Here is a 23547-nt window from a genome sequence, read left to right as displayed (position 1 = left end):
AAGTTGGTACCTAAACATTAAAAATAAAACCAGTATCTTCCTCTTCTTATGTGAATTGTGCTTTTCTGAAAACTCAGTGAGAAAATGAGAAGGAATATGACCTTTTTTGCTACAGGCCTTTTTTGCAGAGAGTCATCAGGAGTTCACTGGGGAAGCCTTGTGACTTATTTATTGTCTGCATTTCATGCAAAATTCTTCTATTAATTTTTAAAGCTGTAAATATTACCCTGCCCCCTTCCTGCTCACCCCCATATTTCTCTTAAATTCAACCACAGCACCACCTCAGCATCTCAGAAAAACTCACCCAAATGCTTCTAGGCTAAAATGTATTTCACCTGTTAGCAACTTCACTGAAATAGAGTCCTAGCAGTAAGCTTCAAAGATATGATCTTATCTCTCTTTTACTTGCAATGAATAATACCATGACAGCCTTATGGAATCTCAGGTGACAAGTAGGATCCCTGGGCAGCAGGGGCTGGAGAACATAAGAAATGCAAAAAGCTCTACAAGACACACTCAAAACACAGCATATTTCAAACACTTTGGGTTCTAGGCTCAGAGTGCTCACATCTTCACTCTTTCAGGCATTGCAGCAAGAGGTGTTCCAGAAAAATAAAGTTTAGAACAGGAAAAAGCATAAATTACTGTGATTTACTGTATAAGAGATTATTAGTAACTTTGAGTAATGAAAAAGAATTTTGGTCAAGGGTGAAAAGTAACTGAAAACAAAAACTGGATCACCAGTCAACAAAACTGCCTTCAGGAAGTAACTTGATGCTAGAAAAGTAGATAATGATCTTTTCTCTGACAAAGTGTCTTTTTTTTTAATCGAGACAAACTTATATTTTAAGGTCTCACACAAACCCTCTACCAACAGCTTGGTGTATATTAAGAAGTTTATTTTAAAGGTGAATTATTGAAATAAAGTTGACCTTTCTTAAGATGTACTAGTCTATTTTCTATTTGACTACTTGCTAAATTGTGCCAACAAAATAAATATTATTTGGTTAAAACATAATGGACTTGAGTTATGCAGAGAATTAGTTCTGCCATCAAAAACTGAAGGATATACCCAGTTCTGTGGAGTGCATGAACTGCATCTTTGACCCTGGAATGAGACACCTGTATTACAAAATTTGGCACTAAACCATGACAGCCGACAAGAAGTCAGACCTAAACAGCATCACAGTATTGCATAAATCTATCCTACTGACCAATATACACTAATTTGAAAACATAAGTTGTTGGAGGGATTTAAAAGTAGCAGGGTTCTATAGTGCAAGGCTGACCTGCTCTTTTTCCAGTGTAAAAATATTCTGTCAAGGCCCATGAATTTTATTTCCATGTGAGTCATAATTAACATCTTACTTCACTGACCAACATAATAAACACTAATTGCCCTAGACGGTCCCTAAAAAAAGGATTAAAGCTTCATTTCCCAAAAATGCACCCAAAATCTTATCTGCTGGCTTAAACAAAACATGTTACACATTTCTTTTTATTTTCAAACAATTTGGGCATTTCTTCTTGCCTGAAATAGATTCTGTTGTATTAGGATGCTACATGCCAACACATCAGAATGACATGAAAAATATTTTAAATTTTTCATCTAAAAGTCTGAATTCAGCTGTCTAAACACCGGCCCATAGTACCATGTAGGGTGTACAAGCTAACATGAAATAACTGCCTAAGATTTCCTGGCTACCTACACCTTCAGCCAGGATGCCCTAAGGCTTTTAACTGGGATAAACAGTGACATTTAGGCAACTGAATTGATCTCAGAATCCTTATGCTTTCCAGAATGTTTCTATTTTCTTCTAAAGCCATATCTATCCAACCTGTTCAAAACAAATCTGCAAATGTCTGTAGATTGCTACAAATGTGCTTTTCCACCTAGTAGAAATGAAATATTTCCTCTTTGCAGCTCACCAGTTAAGGAGGGCAAAAATAATTACAGGGTTAGCTGAAAAGTCTTTATAAAAGCTGCTTCCAGAAGATTATTCAGTAATTAACAATGTTTCTGTAAAACAATTTATTTTGGTGGAAAACATAAACCTCTATGAAGACAGAGAACCACCTGAAAATTAAAAAAAGTTTAATTTACAGTAAACCCAGAATTTCTGTGATATAAACACATTCCAGTGAGATAGAAAGATTGCCTGGATTTTGGAGACACATATCTGGGCCACATGCCTCCATTAAAGACTCTGACTTTAATCCACACCATCTGTCCAGAGTGTCATTTTGCCTGCCCAAATCCAGCAATCAGGGCTACAAGGCCTGAAATCAGGGCAGAAAGGCCAAATACTGCAAAATACTGCAGACTCCTGCAAGACCTTTCATTTAGGCCATCTGAAAATGACTTTGGCTAAAGAGAGCAGAACAAGAGCCCTCCTAGACAAAACAGTGAGGTGTTCACATTGCCCATGCAGAGCCCCGAACCTGGGCTACTCTGCAGACAGATGGTCTACCTTGCACAACATCTGCTCTCTTTTAAGTTTTCAGTGCCTGGAGAGGCTCTTTAAATCTATTCCCAACACCAAAAATGGGTATTTCTGCAGCCAGAACCCTCCTCCCAAGGCCCATGCTTTCCTCCATGCCATTTACATACATACCATTAATTTGCAGTGCTGCTTTCCCTGCATTTTGTCCCCAGCTTCTTGTTTAAGGCGGTCTAATTCTGAGAGAGCCTGCCTCAAACGAGTTTTGGTTTCTTCATGCCTTGTTTCAGCAAAACCAAGCTCTCTGTACCACTTCTGAGCCTAACAGGAAGAACAAAAATTCCTGAGTATAATTCCAGCAATGGGATCCTTTCTCAATACCAGCTTAAAACCATGGATGTGAGGCTGCTCTCTACATCATAACTTTTGAATTGTTATAAATTCATTAAAATAAATGAACTTACACAATACACTACAATCTTATCATAAGACATTAATGGAGCTCTAGAAGTATGCCCTATAGAATATCTCACTAGAGCTGTGTCAAAAATATTATTTAAATTTGTTTCTAAACATGAAGCTACCATGAATATTCTGAATAAAGTTTAAAAAAAGCTGTGGTGTATGCACACATGATTTCAGAGATTATATCTTTGAAAGTCCTCAGAGCAAAGTAAAAACAAGTTTTTTATTAGCTGGGCAGGGGGAAAAGGTTTTCTTGAGGAATGTGCCCTGGTTTCAACTGGGACAGAGTTAATTTTCTCCTTAGTAGCTGGCACAATAATTCAGTATAAGAATCAAAACAAAAATATCAAAAATGAAGAATGCAAAGAAGGGGAAAGAAAAGCCCTCCATAAACTCAACTTTTAATTTTTTTCTAGGCTGCCTTCATTCCACTTACACACATTAACTGTAGTTTTGAAAACAAAAGTAAACCTAAACCAAAAACCACCAAAAAGCCCCTCAATAGCTCAGCTGGTTGCCTGACAGCAAGCTCTTTCCTTTGTATGATATATCATTTTTTCTCCCTTCTGGAAGCAAAGGTTTCACATTATTTTAAGTAAATTGAGGAAAGTATTTTAACACACAACTTCCTTATAACACACAAAAGGATTAGAATGACCCAAGTTAATCAGATTTTACAAAAGAAATAAAAATAAAACTGTCTCTTTATGTTCAAAATATAAGGTCAGAAGTCTTTGTCTAACCATCCAACAGTCATCTAAATCCATCCCTTCATTCTACTTGCCTCACTTGAAAGCTGGGAATCTTATAAAGCTGCTTTCAAAGGACAATAAATTCATATAACCACCACAAAAACCTCATTGCTATTTTTCTTTTACACGCTCAACACACCTGCTGCTGCCAATGGTTTGTCCACAGGGCATGTGAGCGATGCCTGTTACAACCCCATAAATGTATTCCTGCCACAAAACCAAAACATTCTGCTTAGATGTGCATGGAGTGGAGATTGACTAATAAAAAACAGAAATGTGACTATCTGGTGCATTTGGAAAGGCACAACACTGAAAGCTTCCTTGGACGGTGTCAAAAGCGCAGATTTGCTTCACACAGACAGAGAACTAGCCTTCCACATTTGGAAGTCTCCAAGAAGGTGTTGCTGGACTTGGTGTTGGCTACACAGCTGTGGGAGAAGGGGCAGCACACCTGGCAATGCCTCTGGATCAGCAAACCCCTGACAGTGATCTGGCTTCTCACTCAAAAACTGCTTTCAGTTCAGTCTTGCAGTAACCCTCAGTGCTTCCTCTACCTTCTCCTTCTCCTCATTCCCAGTGATGTGGAGGGCAGCAGCTGCCCAGAGATGCCAGAGTGAGCAGGTTGTTGTGTGTGCCTCTATCAGGGCACCCAGCCTGTGGCACGGCGTGCTGCAGGAACGCAGCTTCACCTGATGTTCTGGCCAACCGAGGGTGACTGTGACATTCATCACTCAAAGATCAGAGGAACATTTAGGTTCTCTAGATCAGAGACTTCCCTGTTTTGTGAAAGTGTTAGAGCCTGGCAAAAAGCCATGTAAGAAAACACAATTAAAACCAAATTTGGTCCTCAGAAGTACATCAGAGTAGGTTACCTCTTTTTTTGATTTTTCTAATTCCTTTTGCTGTATTTTTAGTTGCTCTTCCACCTTTCTGACTTGCTCTTTCATCATATTGTAGTTTTCAAACATGCTGCCCTGGGTAGACAAAAAGACAGGATGACTCCTCTCACCTGTACCAAATGGCACTCAGTCTTTCATAGAACAATAGATGGTTTCCTGTTAAACTACTACCAAAAATTGCATAAAATCAAGGTATTGCATATAAATATTTTCCTCTTGACTATTCTCAAGTGAAGTAGTAATTCTGCCTTTATAAGTACATAATAATCTCCACAGAAATTCACTGTGGTGTAAGATACATGGTTACAGAGGAAAAACAAGGATAAGAAATCTACCACAAGTAAAGATCCTGTCTTTAGAGATATGCGTCATATACATCAAAACAATAAAAAAAATTAAACCAAATTAAAAATTAAATTAGTACATGATCATGTGCAACTTTTCACCAAAACATGATATTTTCACCATTATAAAAAGTTACCTTCTGTTAGAACTTGTAGTAGAATAAAAGCTTATTGTAAAAGCTTTTACTCTTGCAATGGCATAAATAATTTTTTAAAAGCCTGAACAGTGCAGTCTTTTAAGTATTATTTTTAACTTTCTAGCTTGCTGTATCACTTTAACCTTCTCTAATACAACATTACAAAAAAAAACCCCTCTCTGGCATTTTGCCTTCTATTTCGAAGTTAACTTTAGCACCTCAGCTCATGTGACAGGTTACAGTTTCCTCCATCACTCAGCTTTGCCCTCCAAATGACATTTGTATCTCCCTTTCTTCAGAAGATCCTGATCAATAACATTTCTTATTTAACTGTTATTATTTACCTTACTTATTAACTGTTATTATTTACCTTTTTGCCAGGGGAATAATCTGAAGCATCTTTAGCCAGAACTCCCTGTTCTTCGGTTTGTGTCACACTACATGCTGTTTCAACTTTCTTTGGCTTAAGACCAGCTTGTTGACTTTCTTCTTTTAGTTTTACTATATTTTTGTTTGTTCCTATACTTTTCTCTTTTCTCAGCTCTTCATAGGTGAAACCCAAAGAAGACATTAACTCTTTTAAATTTTTATTTTCTAAAATAAAGTTCTCATTTGCTTTCTGAAGTTCACCGAGCTGTTCTGAAGTTTTTTGCTTGATTCTGTCAATCTCTCTTTCCAGCACACATTTTTCCTCCTGTAAGTCAGAAATGGTTTGATAACAGTTAGTTTTGCAGTCTCGGAGCTCTGAAACTAAAGCCCTGTATTTGTCTTGCTCACGCTTTATCTCTGACAATTGTGCCAACAAAGTTTCTTTTTCACCTTCTGAAAGAGCTATTCTTTGTAAATTTCTCTTTCTCTCTTGCAGTAATTCATTATATTTTGCTACACAGCTCTCCTTGTCTTGTAATAATTTAGCCATTTCTTTGAAGCACCTGCTTCTTTCTTCTTTCAGGTAAGAAAGCAGCTGGAAGTATCTCATTTTCCTTCCATTCAGGGATAGAACACTCCCATGAAGTTTATTTGAAGCAAATGTCCATGAGTCTTTTTCAGAATTCCTGTTTTTCTCTTCAGCATACGAGAGATTCTTAGAAAAAGTTTCAACTGAAGATGTTCCTGGGGTCATGGTGCTTTCTTCTGTAAAGTTATCATAACATCCACCAGCAATTTCTTTCTCATTAAGTAAGTTTTGGAATGAAACGATGTTAGCTTCATCTGTTGCTAAAACATATTGAAAATATGCATCCATCTCCTCTTCCAGGGCACACATCATCTGGGCATATCTTTCTTTCTCCTGTTGTAACATACTGACTTTTTTGGCATAATTCTCATTCTCTTGCATCAGCAGAAATATCCTCTGAGAACACGCAGCCACTGCTTTTTCCAGTACAGACATTCTCACATCACATTCATTTCCAGCTTTCCAGGTTGATAGAGGACAGAAACACCTATAAAAACTGTTTCCTGGCTGGAATAGTTTGCTTAAGCACACAGGCCTCTCTTGCAGAGGAAACAGCAAGTTTAGCAGATATCTCTCTTCATCTGATGAAAAAAAAAAGTGAGAGTATTCATGCTGCACATTTTTAGCAGCTATTTTTTGACATGAGAAATCCTTATCTGGTTCATGGAGTTTCAAGGTCTGGTCTTTCCTTTTTTTCAGGCCAATATTGCTGGAGGGGCTTGTTTGGTGAGTTGGTTTCTGAGCCTGCTTTCCTTTCTCTTCCATTTCAATCATGTCTTCTCCATTATGTTCACTATTCACATCAGGGATGCAGTTTTCTGAAATATTTTCTTCTTTCTCCATTCGTTCAGGACTCCCTTCAAAACACTTTTGAAAGACTTTGAAATCAATAGGTAAACTCTGGGCACCCTGTGTGCTATGTAGACTCTCTCTGGCTTCCACTCCTTGCTTCCCAGGACTGAATAATTCATTTCTGTAGGAAACTTTAGAACTTTGCTCAAGATCACAGGTCACCTGTTCATGTTTGGCTTCATCATTCTGTATTTCCTCTCTTTCAGCTCTCCCTGTAAAGACTTTTTGGTGATACTTTTCATCATCCACATCTTTATCCAGACATTTTTTCTCACTCACACTTCCTGGCAGAATTTGCTTGTTTCCCCAATGTTTTTCCACGTTGCATTCTTCTAGAGATGTTGTGAAAATTTCAGCCACAGTGGAAGGCAATGTCCCATGAAGAAATTCAGTAGCTCTGTCATAAAATCCTCCTTTTGCAACAATGCAAAGTCCATCAGACCAAAGATTAGTATTTGTCTCACAGAAACTCAAATTCCTCACTTTCTTTTCAGCAGTGAAGGCTGTTATGTGACATCTTCCAGGCTCAAACAAAGTCAGTTGGAGCTTCTTCCTCATTAAGATTTCAACCACAGAAGCAGGGAATGCCTTCACTGATGGAGTTATGGTGTGTTCCTTCAAGAGAAAAAAAGTTTCTTCATCTTTGGTTTCCTTACTTGTCTCATCACTGGGTAACTTCTCAGAACAAGGGGGAAGCAGTCCTGCTGCATGATGACTTGGGGTACACCTCAAACTGTCCTTTAGAGTATTTGCCCTCTGTGGTCCAAGGGTGACCTGATGACAGCAAATGAGAAATGTTTCAAGTTGAAAAATATATGCTACAGTCTGTTACTAATCATAATTTGTTTTTCCCTTGATCCACAAAGTACTTGGTTACAGATTGATGAGAAAAAATATTTCCATACAAAGGGTTTTCAAATGATTTAAAGACTTGCAACGAGTGTAATGTTACAAATTAGGTATGAGTAAATCAACCATTGTCTTAGTGCACATCTGTATTCACCTTGTAAAGCATCTGTAGTTGCTATAATCTAAAGCTACTTTTATATTCACCTTTAAATACACCAACTCTTCATTTTCTCTCCAATTTCACATGCTCCCAGTGCACAAAGATAGCAAGAACAGCAGTAACTTTTCTTCTCACCTGCTCAGTCTCGGCTACACCAGCAACTTTCACAAAGGCACTGGAACTGCATTCCAAAACTAGTACAAGGTCTTCTGGAAGCTCCTCCATCTGCTTTAGTCCTTCACAATTACAGGCTGGTGTTTCTGTTATGGTGAAGCACAGGTAAATATAATGTCACTCCCAGATAGTTACCCAAAACCATCAGAGCAGATGTTCTGAATAGAAAAATATTTTAGTGAGTATCCTCAAAATTACCTTTTCTATCAGCAGCATTCATCAGCACTGAGACAGCACGAAGCACGAAGTTAGACACGAAAATGAGCTTCAGAAAAACCCCATAAATATTGAGGTCTAAACCAAGGTGTATTTAGGGTTCAGAGTTCCCAGTTCCCAAAGCATTTAGGAACAGAAAATACATTTCATTACAGTGGGCAGGTAAAAACTTAGGGATTAAATTTACAGGTTAAAATTACTCAGTGCAGGTGTGGATTTACATACACTAAAATTTGCTATAAAATTCCCATTAATTTATGTTGGAAGAATTTACCTGATATAATCTGCCAACAAAAGAGCTTTCATGTTGTTTGGTCTGAAGAGCAAATCTGTCTGCTGCATGGCATTCCCAAATACTATACTTCATCCAGGACATACAAAGTACCTCCTCACCTCTGTAGTTTCTTGAAAGTTCTAGGATTTCTTGTGAAAGCTCATATCCAAATAGTGGCAAACAGTTATCATTTCACCTTCCCCAAATGCAGTTTACAGATTAGGAGGATTTTAAAGGGTTTACACCTTTTAAGTCATACGCACCCCATGAATGAAATAATTTTCACTTAAATGGCACAGAAATGAAAGCAAAAAGTCAGATTTCTTTGCATACCAGACTCTTTATCATGTAGCAGCACAACTGGAGTTTGAGTAGCTCTGCTTTTGAGTGAATCCAAGACTGCCCTCCATTTCAGATGCTGAACTTCATCCTGGGAAAAGGGGGGGAGAAGGAAAAAAACTCACAGGTTATATACATATACAGGTGTTTGTGATATGAAAAATAGGCAAATAAATTTCCTTTGCTATTTTACATTCAAAAGACAAATTATTTCCTTAGAACCGCTATTATTTCATACGATTTTCTTATTTCAACATTTTCCAGTAAATGCTGTAATTGTAGACTTTACTTTAGTTTTCCCTTCATACTTTACAAAGCATTAAGGAAGGAAATCTGAGGCACAAGCATGTAATATGTCAGGTCACAGGTGGAACAGTGACTAAATTATATGGTCATCAACAAAGATAAAAGAAAGTCCAATCAAGAAGGGAATAAGACTAATAGTTCAGTGCCCAGCTACAAAGACAATTGTTCCTAGGTTGGAAGAATCCAAGTGGAATAACCATTCTGAACAAAATTTTGTTTTTCCATTGATAATTTAATTGCATCTTTCATATTCTGTTCTTGACATTTATGTTGAGTCCATGGCTGAATTTGAAAATTTTGACGCTTCCTGATGCAAAGCAGATACCCCTATTGCTTGATTACAGCAGGTCACATTTCACATGCACTGTGCTCATTTTCAGTGAACAGAAGAATCAGATTTGACTGTCTCAACAAAACACAGCATTGAGACAGTAACCAAAACAGCTGCACCACAGAAAGCACGCCAACACAGGCCCTTTTGTCTTCCTGCAGTACCCTGCATCAAACACCAGCAGAAAATAAATCTGAGCCCTTTGCACTGAGCTACAATTTTAAAATTACATATGGATGGGAAAGGTAATGACTTCCAAGTCTTCAGTTCCTAGTGAGTCAGAAAAGGCTGCTGATTTTCCACAGGACCACCAGTGAGAATCATTTTTATTTCAACCCGAGTCAGGTGCCTCATTGTTGTGCTCTATCAAAAAATCTTGACTGGGAGGCACAACTAAAGTGGAAACCACAACACTTCCAAGATATCTTCCCTTATTTTCTTAGTAATATCAACTGATAGAAAGGTTTGGGTGGAAAGGTACCTAAAAGGTCACCCAGTTTCAACCCCCCTGCCATGAGCAGGGACACCTTCCACCAGACCAGGTTGCTCAGGCCCCATCCAGCTTGGTCTTGAACACCCCCAGGGGCAGGACATCTAAAACCTCTCTGGGCAACCCATTTGAAACTAATGCCAATTCCCTGAAACACAATCATTCCTTTCCTGCACCTTTTTGTTTATTTCTTTACAGATATCAACACTTGATTTATACTGTCAAAAGAGGTTACACAAAATGATGAATAAGACACAAGGCTCAGGTGGCAGAACATCACACTGAGAAATCAAGACCTCAGCTGCCACGTGGAAGCTGCAGAAAGATGCATTGCTTGGTTTTTTCATACTTTTCCCTCACCTTCAACAGACCCCCCTAATGCTCACAGGTAGAAACTGATAAGTGAACACACAGCCACAGGTAACAAGCTGCTTTTTTTGGTGCATGTTCATTTATCATTTCTCATTCAGGCAGGTACTGCAACTGGAATACTGCAGATAGGATGCTAAGTTTGGAAATTCAATTTTTCTACAAGATTTACCTGGAGACTACACTCCACCATGAGATGCAGTTTACCTCTCAGTCCTCAGTCTACTTGGATCTTGTATGGCACACAATTTCTCATTTTTATAACTGTTGATGGAGTATGATGAGATCAAATAGGATTTTTCTTGTAACTATTTTGGCTTAAATACTACAAGATGGAGGTGCTGAGACTGAGAAATTCTATTTTAATACATGCTGGTAAAACTCCAGATAAGGGGGAAAACCCTTTTCAGTTTTACAGGAAAAACACCAGATGTCTCCCTCCTCCTTTTATCATAGATACTGATTTTTTTTTCCTTGCTATGTCAAGTAATTTTCTACTAGAAAAATGCAAGTGTACTTGTAGTACCAAAAGAGGAGGAAGAGACAATCAGAAATGCAGAAGGCACAGGATTTGATGCTGCTGATTCTATACACAGTATTTAAAGAACACTATCCACTCTGCAGCAGAGTAAAGTAAACACAAATTATGGCCTTTTCACTTATACCAAAGACTGGATAACTGAGACTCTAGTCTCCTATGACACCAAAAATGTAAATTAATATTTCAAAACTAAATGATTAGAAAGCTTCCTGTAAAGAAAAAAAAAAATAGGTTTTTATTAGAGTACAAAATAGAAAGAATCCTGTTTCTTGAAGACTTCTGGATTGGTCTCAGGCAATTAGTCTTTTGTGTATCTCACTTTCTCATCTTTAAATAACTCATTTTTTTCCTCCTTTTCTCAATTTCATCAAACCAATAGTAATACTTCACTACTTCTTCTCTGGCTCTGAAAGCCCTCACTCTTCTTGACTTTAGCTGTGCAGTACCCTCATTGTACATTTGTTTGTTATACCTGCTTATGACTCAGTGCAAGTCCCTCAAAAAGTATCTTAAAATATTTTTAAACTGTATTCTTCATTCCCAAGGAAAAGTGAATACACCAGTTAAAGCGATCATAGCAATGGGTCATGGTAAGCAGCTGGTTTTTCTGCCACCTTGGGGCAGCTCCACAGGCATGTGGGGTATGCTGCAGCTCCTGAGCTCAACACGACGTGCTGCTGGTTACTGCAGGATGATCTCACCACTCTCTCACAGAGACCTCCTGGAGCTCACTGCTTTGGGATCTAGAATCACTGATGGGATAAAATCACCAGGCCTGCAAAAGTGCATGTCACTAACAGGTTAAAAAAAAAAGTCCATATTTCCTCTAGCTTTATGGATACAAGATCCTTTCTAGCTTCTCCCAGTTCTGGAAGCACTCACAGTCTGACTGACCTTCAAGATGAAATGGTTTTGCTCATGCCCATTGCCTCCTAGTTAGCTGCAGTTAAAATCAGGAGAGGTCCTGGAATATCAGGTCACAATCTGAATGAGTGTGAGGCATAGCTGATTTCACTTTAAATAAAGTCTCAATAAAAATACCCTGCATCTCAGTGCATGAAGAATAAAACTTTGTTTGAGTCCACGCTGTGAAAATAATTGTTCCTTGTCAGCAAAATGAATTGGCAGAAGCTGAATGCCATATTACAGCACGAGCAGAGCTTTCCCATGCAGGGCTGGGGCAAAGTGCTCAAAGCAAACAAGTCCCATTCAGTGTATTCAGGGCATATCACAATGCTGCAGAGCCACAAACCACTGACGGGCTCAGCTCATTTGTCATGAACGCTGCTTCCATCTTCCCTTGTTTATAATTATCCAGAAAATCTCAGAGACAACATTTATTGTCAAGAGTGCTTTTTGCTCCAGCATTTGGGCAATAATGAATAACATGCAAAAACTCATCCAACCATTTGTGTCCTCCTCCACTGAGGGGTGTCCACAAGGCAAGTCTCAGAAGTTCTGGGTTCGACTTTTAGTGCCAATCTCATTCACATTGAGACCTTTTGCTGTGAGCACAGCACTTCAAAGGTTAAGAAAAAAAGGTTTGTTGAGTGTCCTCAATGAGCACCTAGCAAAAGCTCAGATGCAATGAAGCTCCAGCTACTGATTCTCCTGGGTGTGAAAGAGACACTGGGAAGTACTAATGGATAAACAATAAGAAGAAAAAAAATCAGGCAGGATAAAGCCTCACACTTGCATCATGACTGTACCTCTAATGACAGGTATAATCCAGGGTGATACAAAGATAAAAACTAATTACATTTTGCATTATTTTTACTTACCAGTTGACTTACCAGGTAAACACTGCTGTCCCCATCCACCAATCTTGTAAGTTCTGAGTATTTTTCTTTCTTCTTTTTCAACTTCATAGTACTTCGATCTTTTAAAGTTCTGTTTTCATCTAAAAGCTCTTCTACTTTTTCCTGTAGTTTGATTTCAGATAATTTTAAGCTATAGATCTGATGGTGAGATTCTTCCAATTTTGTTCTGAGAAAGTCTTCAGTGTTCTGAGAGCACTGCAGTTCAGTCAGCAGGTGTGCCTGTTCTCTGCTAGTGTTCTCTTCTTTTTCCCTCAAGAACTTCAGGTTTTGCTGAAATGCCTTAAGGTAGCTTTTCACATCATGCTCCACATTTTCAATACAAGCCTTCCATTCCATTTCTTCCCTGCCAGGGTGTTTACAGCCCTGAGTCCCACTGAACACTGACTGCTGGAGGTGCTGCACCATTCCCTCTCCTAACTTGGATGTCAAAAGAGCAATATGGGCATTAAGATCCAAGACTTGCTTTTCCAGCCTAAATACTTCACCCTGAAGGTAACAGTCCCTTTTCCTCAGTACTGCTATCTGTTGTCTCTGCCTTTGTTTGTAGTGCTCAAAATATTCTGACTGGCTTTTTATTTCATCCTCTTTTGTCTTCAGCTGCTCCTGAAGCCAACGCAACTTTTCCTTGTTCTTCTTCTCTGACTTCTTTTGGTTTTCAACCTATCATTTCAGTGAGATATACAGTTAACAACTGTTAATAACTGTTTACTTATAATTTTTCTTAATTTAGTGATAATTCTGCCTTTGTTTTCTGAAAGCTCAGGAATAACACAAGTAGAATTTTTTCAAGGAAGTAAAATGCTGGATTTAGAGCAAAAATAACCTGCTTTGTCATTTCAGCCATCACCAAAACATCTCAGTAGGAACCAAATAAAACAAACTCATCCACATCTGCTATTACATGACATACAAGAACCTTTTAAACACATTTTTGAATGTTCTAAAGTACATATTAAACCAAAATAAACCTTTGAACTGTAATTCATATATCCAGCTCTGATTTATACAGTAACAGATCCTTAACACTGACAGTACTGTAGCACTGGGGTGTTACAGGGAGTGGAGCTGTGGTTCTGTTATAGAAAACAGGACACACACTTTCCAGAGCCCAGGAATTTTCCCACTGCTCTTCACTGTACCTGTCACCTGTCAGCTCCTGCTTATGAGACTGCTGAAAAAGGAGAAAGGAATAGATGCCTTTTGAAACACATTGAGAAAGGCTTTGGTATTTTCCTTTGCACTGCAGTGTGTTTGAACACAGACTTGGAGGTGAAAGATGCCAGTTAAAGGCAGGAGAGGCTTTCATGAGTCCAGTACTGCCCCAGCTTTGAGCAGAGTAAGAGCCACCAGAATCACAGGGACACAGCAGCAACTTTGAAGCAAGACTGAAGGCACAGAGACATGAAGGAATGACTTTGTTTTTTTTAAGGACTTCTTTAGATCAGTCATTTTGATCATCAGTACTTTCCTAGCACTGGTCAGAAGGAAAAGTCAGGTAGATGTGGACTAATATTTTGGTTTGTTAACTCTTGATGGGAATATATGTCTAAGCTTCTCGAGTCTTGAAAAATACATTTCACTTTTAATTACAAAAGCAGAGACTATTCCTCATTCTTGTGAATCTTGCCACATAATACTGGTGTCCTGTTAGAGTACTCATCTTTGACCTAAAATGCTGATAAAATGAAAGGATATCTTATGACAAACAGAATTGAAAGACATTGTTTTACTGAAGCCTGTTCCTGAAAACCTTTCACTCATTCTCCACTTTCATGAATCCATCGAATGAGCAAACTAGGTAAAAATGCCTGTTGTATGGGGCTAGGAAGATAAAGTCTGACCTAAGGAATACACTGAGCAGGTCCTAGGGAGAAAGTAAGAAGGGGGAGCATAAATTTGATCAAGGGCCTGAATTAGAGAAGTAACAGCAGCGCTGTCAAAAACAACAGAGAAATAAAAGGCTGGGAGGCAAAAAAAAAAAAAAAAAATCCAAAAATTCTTCTGATTTCTCTTTGGTTGTAGCAAAAGAGAAGAGCTGAGACCATTTATTTCTTTAAAACAGAGGTCATTGGAGATGAGCTTGACTTACAAATTACTATCACAAAGAGGAAATAAACAAGGTCATTTGAAACAACATCCCCTCACCAAGTGGATCAGGTCCTCCTGAATGCTTTGCAGTTTCCCTTTAACGCGCAGATTGGCATTTTCAACCTGGCCCAGCTTCACACAAAGTTGATCAATCCTCACAAGAAGTGTTTGGTGTGACAGCTCCAGCTCTCTCATCCTGTGATAGTGAGAATGAACATTTTTGCTAAGTAAATACCACAGCATGGTTCCAGATGGATAAGCAGTCACAAGCAATGCATCAATTTATCTTTTTTTTTGTATTTTTCTCACAAAAATAAAATAGTAACAAATTTTTGATCACTAATATAACAAATACTTAATTCTTAACACGTCTACTGGGGTTTGCACATTAGGCTGGAGAGTGTCAAAATTGTTGAAGAGTACCTTTCTGCTGACTTAATAAGAATACCATAAGAAAACACAAGATTTACAAGATTTTTGTTCAATGGAGTTTACCATGCTATATGAAGTAACAACTCACCATAAAGACAACCACAACACTTCAGTCTCTGCATGTACCTGATCATAGGATTTTGGCAGGTTCACAGTCAGTGAAATTCAATTTTTATGCCAGTAAATGTTTCCCATCAAAGCTTACATTACAGGCAACCTACAAGTACCTCTGTTTTGGGGGCTGAAGTGAAAATATCTTACTTGTAACATGCCTTCAGTGGGTACCAAACCCTACAGTGCATAATTGTCTTTGTCCACAAAGATGGATTTTGACAAAATACAGGTTTGCTTTGCCTGTTGCTAGCCAAATGGTATGAAGTGTGATATAAAAATCTTTTTTAAAAGATTATTATTTTGGAAAAAGTCCCATTATTAAAATATTTCTGACAGAGTTCCTTGATGAAGTCAAAGCAATTAAAAATTATACAAATAAATGTTTTAATGTCATTTATATTTCCTATTCTTTTTAACCTTTATATTCTTTAGAACAGTGCTGACTATCAAAACCTTATTATTCTAGTCAAATGTATAACTAATGCATAATGGCACCTTCATCTACTGTAATGGTTTTATAATTGACACACTTAATTAGATGAAGCTTTCTAAAAAAAGGGACTTTTTTTACAACACAAAATTCCAAATTAAATCTTATTTTAAAAGGAAAGAAATATACTTGACAAACAGAATTTGCATCATACAAATATTTAAGAATGAAACATCCTGAGAAATCTGCCTGGTTATTTGCAAAAATATGCTAGACCATGCTGTAAATCTTACTTAAATAATAATTCTTAAAAAATTATTATTGCATTTCTATTCTGACAGATATACAAAATATACATTAATCTTCTCCAACACACTAAAACCAGAGAAAGACTTTCTTTCTGCTGGTTCTGCATGTATCATTTGACAACCAGTACACAGGGCAAAGTGAAGAGTACATTTGTCACATAACAATAAATTTTAATGCAACCCCCCTCTTCCATTTACCTATTTCTCAGGATGGAATTTGACTCCACGCAGTCCTCCAGAACACCTTTCAGTTTTTCCCTTGACTTTTCCAGCTCTTTTATTCTGAGAGTCAAATTCTCTTCTCCAGCACTGTTTACTTTTTCATCAGGTGTGCCTGCTTCTTCTAATTCCTGCAAAACCAAGGGAGTAGCAATTTTAACACTGAAATTCAGGATAGCAAATTCTTCATTACTGGGCATTCTAATACAGTAACAAAATTCTGGTTCTCTTCCAGATGAAGGATTCATGATGAAAAAGAGCCCAAATTAGGTTCTCAGTGTTCTACAGTCTAAGCCTGCAGTAACAGAGTCTAAGCCTCTGATGATCAAATGAACTGTGCTTCTTGATTCTGAATACATTTATTATTTATGAGAAAGTCTCATTTCATTAGCCTTATTAGCATGTGTGAAGGGAGTTGCCATTCACAACCCAAGATCCCCATAAAAGATTCAGTTAGACTAATTAATAAAGGAATTAGTCATCAAAGTTTTGAAAAGAGAATAATTTTCTACTAAACATGGGAGTTCATAAACTGAGTGTGTTTACTTTGGATAAATATATTACATTATTATTGTTTTAAGACAGCAGACTAAAAAAAAATATTTCCTATTCAAAAGGCATTCCATAACTATTTCAGAGAAAACATTCTGTTTATTTAATTGGTATTTTGGAATTCTGCATGCAGTATTTTATTTGTATCTACTTCACTTCTGACAGGTAATGAAACCATAGCTGAAAGAAACTTTCAAATTTGGGCTTGAGAAGGCAAACTAAGGTTGGTTCTTTTCTTCTGCCTCTTTCAGTCATAGGTCTAAAAATTCTTCAGAAACTCACTTCAGTAAGTTTAGTCTTAGAACTGTGTCCTGGTTTCTGCTGGGACAGAGATAATTTTCTCCTTAGAAGCTGGCACAGCGCTGTGTTTTGGATTTGGGATGAGAATAATGCTGATCACACTCTGATGTTTTGGCTGCTGCTCAGCAGTGCTCACCCTGTGTCAAGGACTCTTCAGTGGCTCCTGTCTGCCAGTGAGGAGCTGCACCAGGAGCTGGGGGGAGCACAGCTGGGACAGCTGGTCCAAACTGTCCAAAGGGATATTCCACACCACAGAGCTTCATTATACAAACTGAAGGGAATTACCCAGGGAGGGACGGATTGCTGTCCAGGAACTCGGAGGCTGTTGGTCAGCAGGTGTAGTGCAAAGCACACTTGCTTGAGTCCTGTTAAATTCTTCCTCTTTCTCCTTATAATTACAATTATTAGCATCAGCATAATATTATAGCAATATTTTTTCTCAGTTATTAAATTGTTTCTCAACCCAAGAGATCTACCTTTTCTTTCTGATTCTCCTCCCCACCAGTGGAGGGAGGGTGTGGAGGGACCAAGGCTGCATGGTGCTGGCTGTCAGCTGGGTTAAACCTCAACCAGCTGCCACCTGTGAAATGCCTGTGAAATGATTAAATGATTTTGCTACATTTGTGTTGCTATGGAATTGGATCTGTTACTGGAATTCAACCAGATTTTGGATTTATTATAAGGAAATAATGCAATTACTGTTGGGTTTTTTTGGATTTTTTTTTTGGCGGACAAATGCTGAATCTACAGTGCAAACAAGAACATAAAAGTAACTTTTAATATTGATGAATAGAAAATGGCACAAAATCAGTTCAAAAGAATAAAAAAACCCAGTTCTCTTATCAGCTCATGTTTTGATGTTTTGTTATGTGCTATTCACAGGTTCAGTCAACAAAGTTACATAGAGTAACTTTGGTCAATTGTATGAACTCACTGGCCTTGTGTCAGCTGTAAAAGGACGTAGAACTGAAACAACTCAGGCACCCCTCAGCCTCTTAAGAAGACATGATATTGAAAAGCTTCAAGTATGGATAGACATCAAAGAATAAATCCATGTGGACAACAAAGTTCACACTTTTTGTGATACCAAGTCCCATCACTTCCCAGAGACCATGCACCCCTGAGACATGTTAACATAATTATGGCTCTCCCCTGGATGGTATCATTTCCCAAATGGAACAGTGTCTTCAATTTAGACTTCCTTGAGAAATCAGTATTTTGTTTTTACTTGTTATTTGTAAATTGAATAGACACCCTGTTCTGTGACAATGGTTATATCTGAACAGCACTGCAAAAGGCGCATATAATAACACTGAACATTGTTACTTTTCTCATTAATAATTTACAGTGGAAGCCAAATAAATATCATTTGCAACTCTAGCATGAAACCAGAAAAGCTGTTACAAGTGACACAAGCAATGAGAAAGTTACCGTTTCCTTCTTCACTTATACAGTTGGGACAGATGATTTGAAAGCTGTGTCACAAAAAGGGAAAATCAGGCCCAAATTCTGTGATTCAGTCCATCTTGTATGGAACTGAATCACAAATAATAGAATCACTAAGATTGGAAAAGATCTCTAACAGCACCAAGACCAACCACCAACACAGCAGTGCCAAGTCCAGCATTAAAGCATGTCCCCAAGTGCCACAGCCACACCTTTGAACATTTCCAGGGATGGTGATACCTCCCTGGATAGCCTACTCCAAAGCCTGAACATCCTGTTAACACACTGTACCCATTCTCAGCTCTACAGTAAATACCAATATACAACAGATAGTAAGACTGTAATGATCTGTTTTCCCAAAGTACAAATCCTGCTAGTTCCATGCAGAAAAAAAACATCATAAATGCAATGGAAAATGTCAATTTTCAATCAGCCAGTTTTCTTGAGAAAACTGTCACATGTAAATGACAATGTAATGACAAAACACATACCAAAGTAAGGAAATGAAACTGCTCATACCTTCTCTGCCTTTAAGAACACCCTCTCCTGTCCGTGCAGCACGCTTATCGTGGCAGCCATGGGCTCTGACCATCCCATCTTTGTGCTTGCAGTTCCTTATTCAAAACAGAGATGAGCAAATCTGTGTCTATGAGAAGTGTTGCTTTGCCAAGAAAATCCTTGTTCCTTCACTGGCACCAGGTTTGATTATCTAAGCTCTGTTGTGGTCCTTTGCTTTTGAGTCATGCCAGGACTCTCTCTTGCAGTGAAGGCCTTATTTTCCCACATTCTGTCATCACACTGCTAAAAACCATAACTAAAACATGAAAAATTTCTATTTGAAAACAGATTCCCTAAATGCTTGTTCCTTTTGAACAATATATTGTGAGCAACACATTCTTTTGGGGACTGAGATTCCAGACTTATGCATGATCCTTGTTTCCAAGGTAAATTGTGCTTTCTACCAGGGTTATTCCAACCCTGACGTCAGCCACAATTTGCTGCATGTGACTGAATTAATCTTGTGGAGTGTCTCAGCTCCTTCTGTAGGTAAATGCTCTTGTCCAGTGATTCTCTGTGCAAAGTACTTCTCTTCAGAGCCTGATAATTATCTGAGAAAACAGGCTGCTTCTGAGGCTGATTCCAGAACCTTCAACAGTTTCCTCTGTCCTTCATAGTTCCTCTGTCCTTCATAGTTGTTCATTGCCTTATGTTATCTTTCTCAATCATAATTTCCACTTCATGTGATGTGTTATTTTTTATTTTTTTATTTTTTTATATTGTAACCAGCTACTTCATGTTGGAGTTCAGTGTGTCTATGGGAGTAGATTTGTTTCACAAATATGATTTTCAAGAAAACGTGATGGAGGAGAAAGTTATCTTCTAATATTGTGCTCTTAATGTTTGCATCTTGCCTCAACACTTCAGAAATAATTAAAATTATCTATTTATTCATATTGCCTTTACAGTTCTGAAGCATTTATTTGCTTTTCCTTCTTTGAAAGAGTAATATTTTTTCATTTTCTAACCATTCTCTTAAAAGGTCTTTGCAACTTCCTTTTTTTTCCAGCGTGTGCTTCACCCCAAATTTTTCTTGCAGTTCAGGTGGTCAATGATTGTTTATCTACCTCTGCTGGTAGAGGTTGTGCCATTTTTGCTAATGATGATGTTTTTTCATTTTACCTGAGAGGATGCCATGATTTCCAAATATTCACATTCAACTATTTCTCTGCTTATCACATTTATCTACATTATCATTTCTCCAAGTCCTTTCTTCTTGAAGAGATCACTGAGCACAGCACATCATGCATTCTCTTTTCCTGACCTCTCAGGCCACCATGGAATCTGTCATTTTCCCAGTGCTGTCTTTACAAGACATTGCCATTCTTTTCAATAAACATTCAAAGAATCATATTTCCCACACAGTTCTCACCCACTTTAAAGTTTTCATACTTCAATCTACCATCTTGCCTTTCTCCAAAACACTTCCATTCTGCACCTGTGGATTTCCAACTTAGGAGTTTAATATGAATTTGACCACTGCAGGGATGTAAACCTTTATTTGTTTCCAAGTTTGAACAGTTTGCTTCCTTTCAGCTATTTACTACAGACAACTTATTGTCAAACACTTAGCTTTTTTAATACAGATATTAAAAAGGAGATCCTGTGTTTCTTGGGTGAAATGCAAACCACATTTGTTGAAAGCATGCAGTATGGAGACAAAGATCTCAGTACTGTAAGAAAACCATTTGGTAGATAACAGTTCACATAGCAGCCAGTAATTGCACTTGTATTTTTCTGCTGTTTGGTTGGTGGGAGAGTCTAAGTCCTGTTTGTAATTTTTTTCAGTGTTTATGATGTGCTGGTCTTTATTTGATTGTGAAATCATTCCAGCTTGAAGCCATATCTTTTAAAAAGTCTCTAATTTTAATTTTGCAGCTTCAAGTATTATGCAAACTGATTTATGAAAAAAAATGCACCAATTTAAAGCTGCTTGATAAATATTTTCCGTGTTTTTGCATGTGGACTCAGCTTTTCACTCCATAGCTTCTTTTAATAGCCTGCAAACAAAATGAAACAAAAACAGAAAACAAAAATAACAAAGAAAAGAAAAAGTCTGCTAAGCTTTAGATAAAAAACATTACTTTAGAAATATGTGTTGGTATCAACCCTAAATTGACAGACAGCTCAATACCTGAATGTTTTATATTACCTTCAGAATAACTAGAACCAAAATTACTATCAGTAAATCACCTGGTTTGCCTTGAAATAATTAACATCGTTGACAAGTCCAACTATAATTAAGTCTCTTAAAATTGGCTTTTTTGTGTTAGATTAACCAGAGACAGATTCATTTCTGGCAAGATAAATTAAAGAACATTGCCCTTCAAACCAGCACCACAATGTGATGTGCACTCCTAGAAATGTCAAAAGCTGAGTAGTTATGTGGCTGCACAGTCATTATCCCTGTGTTATCTCCTCAAAATGCTTGTCACCAAGCTTGAATTTAATTACTTGAGTGCTCATTGTTGACAGGAAGAGTAGTACATTATATCAGCATAATGCATTTTTTGAAGACTATAAAAATTTTCAATTTATTTTATTTTTTTTCTCTTTTAATCTAAGAGGAATCCAGAATACTATCAGGTAATATCAGAATGGAAACCTATAAATCCCTTGAATGCATAGCATGACAAAATATTTTAAATGGAATTTTAAAAATGCTGGTGATTTCACTGTTTATTGAATGTTTATAAAGTATTTCTAGATTTGGCCAGTACATCTTTCAACATATTTAAAAACATATATATTCCTCCAGCTGTTAGCACCTCTTACTGGGACTGGTATAAAAAACGTGGAGGAAATTCCAAAGGCAATAGTTTGATAACTCTTTTAACATTACTCTTTCCAGCTTATCTTAACCAAAATATCATCTGTCTTATCCAAAAATTCATTTCAGAATGTGGAAAGGTGAACAGGTTACTAGAAGGCTTCACCTTTCTTCAAACACCTTTCTATAAGCATATGCTCAATCTTTACAAAATTAACAAAATTTCAGAAGCAATCCTGAAAATACTGAAAAATTTTGTTCCATTTCAACTACTTTTCAACTTCTAACAATCAAAAGAAAGCTCCTGCACTTTTAAGAAAACAATAATATCTGAGAATTACATTCTACCCATCTGCATTTGTTACCATTTTATTGAAAAAATTATTGAAAAGTAAAAAGCATATGCAGCCATGCTTGTAATAAAAGCCCAGAGCAAGTTCAAAAAAGCATCAACAGAAAGATGATAACTGAACATACTGGACCTGAAAACCCTAGAAAAAGCCCATAATAATACAGGTCTGATTTCTCAAAAGTATTTGAGATCTGGGCAGTAGAAAGTATTGTTTCATGCTAACAATATTGTTTCATGCTCATAATAGGGGCTTAGGGTAATGATTGTCACCATTCTTTTTCAGTTACAGTACTGAGAGCAGTTTCAAAAATGTTGATTAAACTCCCACTATAAGGAGATTCCTTGAAAATAATTCACAACAGGTTACAAAGAAAAAAAAGCTTAGAAATTTTGTAAAGGTAAAAGCATTGTGTATTATTGGGTTAAAAACAAAAAAACCCCAAAAACCAGAACCCAACAACAGTAACAATACAAATACTGTATAATATTCAATAGCTTTAAAGCATAGTTTAATCCTCAGTTAGGCTGCTGAGTTACCATCCTTCCTGAAAGGCAGTGTGGAACTTGCACCGCTCCAGGGAACAGGACTGGGACTGATTTTCTAAAATGCATTTCCCTCTTGCTCTCTGTGAAAGGTGAGTATGGCTCCTGCCACAGCTGAAGAAATTCACTGCCTTTAGCACTGGGCTGAAAGGACCAGGGCACTGGGAAAGGACAGTGAGAGTGATGCCAATGTCTCAAGGGAGAGGCACAGAGGATTTTTATCCTCACCCTTTCCATGTTGTGTCATTCACATTGCAAGCCTCCAATCACCTCATAAAAGGGAAAATTTGCTATTATTTCCTAAGTTATTTCATGGCCTCAAGGATCTGGAGGAAGTGAAATCAACTCTTTATTTTGCATGGGTGGTTATGCTCACAGGGCTACTTAGAAAGCAAAACTTGGGCCAAGTGATTCTTTGCCTCCTCTCCATCCAGCATGACAGAAGGCAGGAACCTACAGCAATAACTGAACTTTGAGACAAAATGTAACTGCTCTGCAAGAATGGAAAGCACTCACTGCAGCTATGGCACTCAGTATCTTTGAATACAAAATCATTTCTCATTGAAAAGCCAATCACTTTCTGCAGAAATCTAGGAAGGAAAGAATCCAAGCTGGACTTTATAGATGGCTCTTCCTCTCTGTGCAGGTGCAACCAGTATGCCCTTCCTCATGGTTTCAGGGTCTTACAAACAATCCCCAAAACATGGCAAAATCTAGG

At 37.6% G+C, this 23547-nt stretch overlaps 3 protein-coding genes across 5 annotated transcripts in view; all 3 read right to left on the bottom strand.

The window, feature by feature from the left end:
- Window positions 1-6973, bottom strand: part of C4H4orf50 (chromosome 4 C4orf50 homolog) — a 67497-nt gene extending 60524 nt beyond the window's left edge. For all 3 annotated transcript variants that reach the window (XM_058804227.1, XM_058804229.1, XM_058804228.1), the window contains exons 1-3: window positions 5409-6973; window positions 4531-4632; window positions 2616-2762 (exon numbers count right to left, since the gene is read on the bottom strand). In XM_058804227.1, coding sequence (XP_058660210.1) covers window positions 2616-2762; window positions 4531-4632; window positions 5409-6839 — 1680 coding nt within the window. In that variant the 5' untranslated portion in view covers window positions 6840-6973. The remainder of the gene's footprint in view (window positions 1-2615; window positions 2763-4530; window positions 4633-5408) is intronic.
- Window positions 6913-19575, bottom strand: LOC131557267 (nucleoprotein TPR-like). Its single transcript, XM_058804338.1, has 8 exons — window positions 19126-19575; window positions 16288-16439; window positions 14863-15001; window positions 12691-13377; window positions 8855-8951; window positions 7993-8117; window positions 7011-7622; window positions 6913-6954 (listed from the first exon to the last, which is right to left on the bottom strand). Exons 1-8 carry the CDS (start codon window positions 19201-19203, stop codon window positions 6913-6915), a joined length of 1932 nt encoding a protein of 643 aa, XP_058660321.1. The 5' UTR covers window positions 19204-19575.
- A 1356-nt stretch (window positions 19576-20931) lies between these two features.
- The window catches only part of JAKMIP1 (janus kinase and microtubule interacting protein 1), a 142330-nt gene continuing 139714 nt past the window's right edge, over window positions 20932-23547 (bottom strand). The window contains exon 24 of the mRNA XM_058802913.1: window positions 20932-21164. Within this exon, the coding sequence (XP_058658896.1) occupies window positions 21132-21164 (33 nt within the window). The 3' untranslated portion in view covers window positions 20932-21131. The remainder of the gene's footprint in view (window positions 21165-23547) is intronic.

Source organism: Ammospiza caudacuta, chromosome 4 (assembly GCF_027887145.1).
Source record: "Ammospiza caudacuta isolate bAmmCau1 chromosome 4, bAmmCau1.pri, whole genome shotgun sequence".
NCBI classification, from domain to species: Eukaryota; Metazoa; Chordata; class Aves; order Passeriformes; family Passerellidae; genus Ammospiza; species Ammospiza caudacuta.
This window is presented reverse-complemented; position numbering and strand designations above follow the sequence as displayed.